This window comes from Bison bison, unplaced genomic scaffold (genome assembly GCF_000754665.1).
Source record: "Bison bison bison isolate TAMUID 2011002044 unplaced genomic scaffold, Bison_UMD1.0 scf7180017864270, whole genome shotgun sequence".
NCBI classification, from domain to species: Eukaryota; Metazoa; Chordata; class Mammalia; order Artiodactyla; family Bovidae; genus Bison; species Bison bison.
This window is the reverse complement of record NW_011494842.1, coordinates 1,759,335-1,768,235: the sequence shown is the minus strand read 5'-3', so window position 1 is coordinate 1,768,235 and position 8,901 is coordinate 1,759,335. Positions and strand designations below refer to the sequence as shown.

The 8,901-nt window shown below is 45.6% G+C and overlaps 1 protein-coding gene across 7 annotated transcripts in view; it reads right to left on the bottom strand.

Moving 5' to 3' along the window:
* DST (dystonin) overlaps positions 1-8,901 on the bottom strand; it is a 387,754-nt gene that overhangs the window by 79,912 nt on the left and 298,941 nt on the right. For all 7 annotated transcript variants that reach the window (XM_010848528.1, XM_010848529.1, XM_010848533.1 and 4 more), the window contains 5 exons: positions 8,073-8,135; positions 7,166-7,407; positions 6,205-6,334; positions 3,056-3,255; positions 1,160-1,655 (listed from right to left, as the gene is read on the bottom strand). In XM_010848528.1, coding sequence (XP_010846830.1) covers positions 1,160-1,655; positions 3,056-3,255; positions 6,205-6,334; positions 7,166-7,407; positions 8,073-8,135 — 1,131 coding nt within the window. The remainder of the gene's footprint in view (positions 1-1,159; positions 1,656-3,055; positions 3,256-6,204; positions 6,335-7,165; positions 7,408-8,072; positions 8,136-8,901) is intronic.

The window sequence follows — 8,901 nt, the reverse complement described above, 5'->3', positions numbered from 1 at the left end:
GGGGAGGGGCGGGGCGGCTCTCTCCCACGTGTCTCTTGGGAGAAGCTCCCGTGACACAGCCAGACGAACTAACTGCGGGCAAGAAAATAACACCAAGCCTTTTTGGTAACTGTTCATCTCCTTTCCCGATAAAAACAAAACTGTGACGTAGCATGAACGTCTACACTTTTAAAAATCAATTTTTCTATTTTTTTTACTGTTTTCTTTAAAATGAAGCATAGGTGATTTACAAAGTTGTGTTAACTTCCGCTGTAGAGCAAAGTGATTCAGTTTTACATATACACACATTCTTTTTCATATTCCTTACCACTATGGTTTATCCCAGGCCACTGAATACAGTTCCCTGGGCTGTACGGCAGGACTCTGTTGTTTACGCATTCTATGTCATATCCTATGATAAACCATAATAGAAAAGAATATTTAAAAAGAATGTGTGTGTGTGTGTGTAACTGAATCACAGGCTTCCTATGTAGCTCATGGGAATCCGCCTGCCAAGGCAGAAGACTTGGGAGACATGAGTTTGGTCGCTGGGTCAGGAAGATCCCCTGGAGGAGGGCATGGCAACCCACTCCAGTGTTCTTGCCAAGAAAATCCCAAGGACGGAGGAGCCTGGCAGGCTACCAGTCTGTGGGATCACAGAGTTGAAGACGACAGAGCACGCGTGCATAACTGAATCACTCTGCTGCACAATGCCAAAATTAACACAACACTGTGATTAAAAAAAAACAAACAAAAAACAAAAAACACTGTGATTAACTAAACTTCAACAACAACAACAAAAATTTTTTTAAATAGTATGCATCTGCTAGTCTCAGACTCCCTCACCGTCACTCCCCTATCCCTCTCCCCTTGGCGGTCTCAAGTCTACTCTCGCTCTCTGTTCGTCTGTGAACACCAGTCGGGGGCACCTGAGATTTCCCGGGCCAGCTGTGCGGTGGCCTGCGCCCACACCGGATCCCCCGGCACCTGCACAGACCCCACCCCGCAGGCCGTGTGCACGGCGGCCAGGACCTGCGTTCCACGTGCCTGAGAGTGCCTCTTCACACGCACTTCTCACTACGGGCAGGTCCTCTGTCGGAGCCCGATTTACCCGGCAGCTTGGCTTGTTCATGAATCCCTCTCTCTAGGACACACGTGCACTCACAGAAGACACACACACCTGCTTTCTGCTCCAGATCCTTGAACGATTTCAAGACGCCTTCCAGCTGCCGGCTGAGCTCTGCTCTCAGATACTCTTCTCGGACCAGGGCCGCCAGGTCGTCGCCCAGGGCCTGCGCCGCGCTGATCCGCTTCCCCTCCTGCTCCACCGCCTGCTTCAGCTTCTGGGCCGTTTCCAGCTGCTGGCTCATGGCGTCGGGGTGTGCACTGCCGGCCACGCTGCTGCTGAGCTGATCGTCCAGGTCGGCCAGCTTCTCGGACACGCTTCTCAGCAGGCTTTGATACTGGGTGCTTTTCCCAATGGCCTGATCGATGCGGTCACACCGGTCCCTCAGCTGGCCGGTGAGGCTGTCCCATTTCTGGGTCACGGCCGCCAGCTGCTCCTTCACAGTCCCGTGGAGGGACGGGTGCTCCCCAGGTCTCTGCAGGATGCCCCGGCCGGCCGTGGTCAGCTGCTCGTACTGCGGCTTCCTGGTGTCGAACTCCTGCAGGAGAATCTGAGAGAAAGAGAGAGCGAGGGTAACTAAGCACACAGATGACTGGAGAACCAGTTACAGGAAACACGGCTTTATGCTTCTGCGCAGAAATGATAGTTAATTGTCTAGCTTTTATTTTTGCTTTTGTTACCGCTTTCCTAGCTCTTATTTCAAAGGCAGTGCGGTTATCATAAACTAAACCCAAAGGGCAATGCTGTCTCACAGAGATAACACTTGGTCTAAAATAACATCCCCCAAAGTGGGGGAAGAAATAAATAAATATTTTTGCTAGTCTGGGGAGAAGGAAGAGAAATTTATGCACAAGTTCTCACACACAAAGGGAAACACGGAGTTTAGACAAGTTCACATCACCCTAGCACCAAATGTGATTTTTCCTCCTTGTACTTTTCTTTTTACAGGAATTTTTGGAATGCTCTATAGCATTTTACACCAAAAAAAAAAAAAAAAAGCACAGTGATAACAGTATCAGGCTATACCGATTCACGGTGCATTGATTTACAAAGATTTCTTTTTAAACCCAAGATTGATGTGTAGGCTTTTTTGTAAAGATTTAGCCAATAAATCACATCATTCCAAGCGTGCAGGCTCACAGAGGCTTTCACTGTAAAATGGATACTCTCCAAATTGTCCTTTGAATGTAGTATTTTGTCTATCTCTGGGAGACCATGGACAATTATTTCTTCTCAAATGTTTCTTTACCTTGTTTGCTTCCAGCCTATTCAGATGAAGGACGTACAAGCCTAGAACAGTATGTGACTCAGCTGCCTGGACTGATTTGTATTTTCAGAGCAGGGATCAGCCTTCCTGCACGAAAACCACCCCCCACACCGAAAGACACTCCCGAGACCCCAGCGGCGGTGCTCCTGCAACCACGACTGACTCACATTTTATCAGTGTTTCCCCGTGTGGATTTATCTGCTCATAATCAGATGAGTCTAAGTAACCTTGTGGGTTTCAAGGTTCCCTCTCTGCCTCCCTTCTTTCTTCTCCTCCCCAGCTCGGGGCTGTTTTGCATGACCTTTCTAAGTTTCATTATCTACTACCACAGTCAAAATGAATCAAACTCCAAAGGAGTCATTTCTAAACAAGATACTAGCTTCTCATAAAAATGCTATTGCTTATGCAATCACGTTAATACTTCAAAGGAGGTCCTCTTTAACAGGGGTCTGTACAAACCACAATATGAACGAGACAGTCAAGGGACGTGACCATCCATGGGCCCCGTGGGCCACTCAGGGATGCTCCAGCGCTTTGCTCCTCTGGGGTCCCCATCAGCATCACACTAGCACCTCACAGGCGTGTGATGCATCACAGATGCCCGCCCAGGCAGGCAGAGCACACACTGTCCAACGCCAGCGTACTTCCCGTGAAAACGCCCCCTTGTTAAGTCACAGGCTCACCTGCACCTGCTGCCTCTGTGTGTTCAGCATGTTCGGGTCAACTGACAAGGGCCCGAGGACGCTGACCATCAGCTCTTTTTCCACGAGCCACTGCTTTAACTGGGCCTCCACCGTCTGGAACTGGGTTAGAGTATTTGAGGATTCTTCCAGCTTTTGTTGTCTATCAACTGTCAATTGATTGAGTTCTTGCCACTTAGAATCTAAAAAACAAAAACAAGATAAAGGATGCAACAGAGGTTTCATTTTTGTACATTTAACACAACTATATCTTAATGAAGATTACATAACAACTCAAAAGGATCCCCAATGGCCATCATTCCACCCTCATGACTCTCCCTATATAGTCTATTAAAAAGCCTAACCTAAGGGTTCATTGCATTTAACAATACAAATTTTATGGTCCTGAGGGTTGTATGTCAGCTGAAGTATACGAAAAATGAATCTGAATCTGATTTTGGAAGACGGCGTAAATTATGGGATACTCCTAAGAAACCTCACTCCTTCTAGAAGTCCTACAGAGTTTGTTTATTCACCTAGAACTGACCTACTAGAACAATGAACATATATCCTTTTCTTTAATAGCAAACCTTCAATGACCAGTTCGAGGTAAGTGACCCCCAAGTACGTGTACCCACGGCCAACCATGCCCTTCTATGCAAACCAGCAGCCCGCTGCTCGGAAGTTACTCTAAGAAATCTCACCAACCCTTTAAACTCAATGTTGGGGAAAAAAGAAAGCTATGATGTTCCTATCTGAACGGGTAGATTTTTCCAGCTTTTAGATTTTTTTGAAGGTTCTTCTCTCACACATCGTGAGATGCAATAGTTAGATTTCTTTCATGACACTCCTACGTCCTCGATCACCAAACCTTAAAGCCAGTTCTTCCACTCCCAATACCCAAACGCCATGTGGGTCCCGACCCTGTTTCGCCCAGACCAGTGGTTCTCAAACTGGAGCTACGTCAGAGACCCCTGGAGTCTGCTCACACACGACTGGGGACTGAGGACTGAGGAGCAGGTCTGAGTGAGGCCTGAAGGTGCACTTCTAACACGGCCCCGGGGTGCTCAGCTCTTGCTGCTACGAGCGTGTCACATGCACACCCAGACCAGCAGCCGTCTACCCTGCTCCACCACCACCCACAACCCTCAGCTTCAGCGAACTTGTTCTTAAATAATCTCCCTTAGACATCACTGAACACGTCACTCCTGGGCTCAAAGCTCTCAATACGCCACCCACCACCATGCAGACGGCAAAATCTAACCAGCTTTGCTTGACCTGCAGAGGTGCCCCAAAACTGGCCTTGTCTGCTCATCCCAGAGTGTCTGTCCTCCTCTCGTCTGCACCGCTGGCCTCATACCCTCATCCAAACTGGGCGGGCGCACGCAGGCCCTTCTGCCCACATGCCCCATCCTGCCTTCAGGACCCGCTGGGTCTCACGCCCTGCTAGGATGCCTGCCTGCCACTGCCGCCCAGACGACAGCACGCTCCCTGGAGCCAAGTTACTGACCACCCTTGAACACCAAACACTGCACAGTCATGGAAGCTGTGATGAGCTGTGACAGGCTGCTTTTCAGCCAGCACAGAGCTGCTTTTCCTATAACCCAACCCCTGAAACCTTCCCTAAGTGACATCATTCCATACTGCCTGTTCTAGTCAGTCACAATCTGACAGCAAAACAACGCAAGTAAACATAAGCGAAGAAGAAGAAATATCAAGATCTTATCAGGAAGCTTTCTGAAACATACGTTCCTCACTCCCACCCCTATCTTAAAATGCTTTGACAGTATTCTCCCAAGTAATTCTGATATTCTAGGCGACAGTCACTGAAATAGAGCCCGATTAATTATCAGGCAACAAGAGTTTCTAGCAAAATAAACCTTTCAACATTAAGATCTTTTAGGATGCCTCTTTTTTTACTGCAGCAGAGTAGATTTTACAATGTTATGTCAGTTTCTGGTGTACAACAAAGTAAATCAACTACACATGTAAGGATGACTCCTACTAAACTGAAACATACTTCGAGACGTCTAAGTTCACCACAGCACGCTGCTGCTGCTAAGTCGCTTCAGTGGTGTCCGACTCTGTGTGACCCCATCAACGGCAGCTCACCAGGCTCCGCCATCCCTGGGATTCTCTAGGCAAGAACACTGGAGTGGGTTGCCATTTCCTTCTCCAAGGCATGAAAGTGAAAAGTGAAAGTCAAGTCGCTCAGTCGTGTCTGACTCCTAGCGACCCCATGGACTGCAGCCCACCAGGCTCCTCCGTCCATGCGATTTTCCAGGCAAGAGTACTGGAGTGGGGTGCCACTGCCTTCTCCTCACCACAGCATAGCTAACTCTAGAGGAAGGACAAGGTATAGCTCAATGTAACGGAACAACTGACAGTGAAATGATGTTTGTGACGAGTAAGCACCTTCACTCTGTGCCCGTGTCTGAGCTGCACACACTGACTCACTGCATTCCCCAAATAGCACTACGGTGTACAGAGAACAACTCACTGTCTTACGCTCGTTTCAGTGTCATCACAATAAGGAAAGGGGGCGATACGACAACAGGGACTGTGGAGGAGATTCTGCATCTGCGAGGAACGGCGCACGCAGGGACAGGGTGGGAACGTGCACAGCACTCTTCATAAAGAGCAGAGCCCCGACCCCGTGGGGATCGGCCTCCACAGGCCTGACAGGGAAGGGCCCGGGAGCACGAAGCAGAGGCTGGCAGGGTCCCGTCGGGAACTCCGTGACAGAAAAGGGCACCCATCTTTTCCAGACAAATAAACTAAAAGGACTCTCTACACTAAAATATAACAAAGCATAAAAAATTAGAGGCACCCAAAATCTAGCTTAAAAAAAAAAAAAAGACCATAAAGAAAACATGTGACTCAATGCACAGCACTGTAGTAACGAGTATCTACCTTCTTTGTAAACATAAATTTCGTTACTGTGTTTAGTGAGAAAAACAAAAGATATGCCAAGGCCTGGCCCCAGACAACATGAAATGACACTTCTGAAATTGCAAAAATAGATTCTGAAACGTGGAAGCAAATCTCAAAGTCAGGGAGACTGTCGGATAGATGTTTTCTAATAAACATTATGATTTTTTAAAAAATGCCTGGGTTCCTTTTGAAGGCCTCTGGTGTAATTGGTGACCTACCTATTTCCGTCAACATCTGCTTCCACCTGGGGGCCTCCGGCGTGTCCGGGTTCTCCTCCAGAAGCTCCGTCAGCTTGTCCTTCAACTCCTGCACTTTGTTCACATTCTGCTTCAGTTCTGCATCAAACAACTAACAAGGAAATAAAAAAAGTAACTGCATTAAAGCATGTCAACATCAAAAGACAAAGACACAATTATAATAGAGCACTTTTTTCTTTAACACGACCAAAATAGGGGGAAATATCCACAGTTAGAGGTTGAAGTGAGTGAGGACCGGATTCAGGAGTCAATTATATTTTCTTTTCCTCTTTGTAACTATTCTTCAACTAGGTGAGAAAAGAATCCCAAAGAAGAACGCTAGAGAGCTCACCCCACCACCTGGGAAGAATTTCATATATTCTCAAATCCCTTTGGAAAAAGGAAGTGACACCACTAAGACTGTAATTAACCAGAAAATCAGTCTTGAGAGAGGCTTGAGACTCTACTAGTGAATGAGCAGCTTTCTGGATAACACAGTATAGAGCTCAAAGATAAGTCAGTCATCTGGAGACATTTTTGCCAGCACTGCTAGCGTACAGAACCATTTTTCTAACGCTGAAAGCTGTAGAAAGAAATACTGTCTATTAAAGAAAGGGAAAGCGTGAGCTCCCCTATTTTATACTGGACAGAACAGACTCCTAATACACCTGGCCCTTAAGTACATCTTTTCCAATAAGGACTGGCTAAAATCCCAGACTTGAGCTGGAAAGTCAAAGTTGCTTGCACCCAACAGCTCACTCATCTTTATAACGTCTGTGGGTAAAAACAAGTGACTGTTAGGATCCATCTACAGAAAGGCGCATCCAACAAAGCTGGCCCACGACGTGCTGGCGGTTACAGAGCGGGAAACCAGAACCGGCTCGTGAGCCTGAGGGCGCATTCTGGGCCCTGATGGCTCCCTCGTGTCTCCCGTGGACGGTACCTTGTTCTGTTCGACTTGGCTTTTCACAGCCTCCGTGTCCACAGGTGTTGGCGCCTGGTGCCACTTCGTGGCAGTGTTGCTCATGGTCTGCAACCACTGCATCATGGCGCTGGACTCCTCCTGGGCCTTCTGCAGTCTGGAGAGCTTGGTGCTCAGCTCGCCTATTTTGTCCTTAAGCAAGAGGCCGAGATCTTCATAGCCATGGCTTATGTCAGTCATGTCCTTTTTAATGGATGTTAAGCCTAAACGTAAGAAAAAAAATTAACACTGACACATTTTCAGGGTATTTAGAGCTCCAGAAATAAAAACTGGTTCTAGGTGCTATTTCCTTCTGTTAGGTTGGTCAATTGTTTGTTAGGGTTCTTCCATAAGACGTTACTGAAAAACCCGACCGAACTATTTTGGCCAACCTGACATGTGGTCAAGATTAAGTCTACTATGATAAAGTCATAGAGTTTTTAGAACTAAAATGTCACTTTCATCTTACAATGGTACTTCATGACCAATACATTAAGGACACTGCATAATACCGGTGAAATGAGATAGATATTTTACATGGAATAAACTACCCAAACCATGAAATGTTACATATTAATTCCTCAGGCATCAAATTAAAAAATAGCTCAAATAATGTTATCCCCAGTGAGAAACTACCTCAAATTAACCCAAAAGAAGGAAATATAAACAAAATGCCAAACTAAACGACCAGATTTTACCTTCAAATGAACAAAACTGCACAGAATGTTATATAAATATGTTATTTATGGAGAACATGATTATTTTTATGTCATTTTAATTCAAAGTTTGAAATTTTGATATAATTACTTTTTGTCCCTAAAAAGATTTTATCTTTCTCAAAAAAAAAAAAAAGTTATTTAATCAAGAAACATTTAAAGTTACTATTTACCTTTATTTGCCAAAACTTCCTGAGTATCTGTGGCTGTTCCTTCACCATTTAATATTACGCCACCTGCAAAAATATTAAAACTGAAGTCATCATAGACTTCTGTCATATTACATGTGTATTAATAGCAGGTGGCATTAAAAAAAATAGTTGCTCAGTCGTGTCAGACTCTTTGCAACCCCATGAACTGTAGCCCGTCAGGCTCCTCTGTCCATGGGATTCTCCAGGCAAGAATACTGGAATGGGTTGCTATTCCCTTCTTCAGGGAATCTTCCCAACCCAGGAATCAAACTTTCCTCCATTGCAGGCAGATTCTTTACCATCTGAGCCACCAGGGGAAGCCCAGGTGGCATTAAAACAAACCCCATAAACAGTAATTATTTTAAAATGTTATTATATTTTAAAATTTAAAATAGTGATTCAATTTCAAAATCAAATGAAGGTTTAAAAGATCAAGCTATGTCCTCTCTTCTGTATAAAATTTACTCCTAAAGTCATAACACGATCAATTTAAACTCCAGAGTTTCAGAAACTTTAGATTACTGATACATTAATCATTAACTATTAATCTATAAGACAACTTGATTGATGCTTTTGAATTGTGGTGTTGGAGAAGACTCTTGAGAGTCCCTTGGACTGCAAGGAGATCCAACCAGTCCATTCTAAAGGAGATCAGTCCTGGGTGTTCTTTGGAAGGAATGATGCTAAAGCTGAAACTCCAGTACTCTGGCCACCTCATGCCAAGAACTGACTCATTGGAAAAGACTCTGATGCTGGGAGGGATTGGGGGCAGGAGGAGAAAGGGACGACAGAGGATGAGATGGCTGGATGG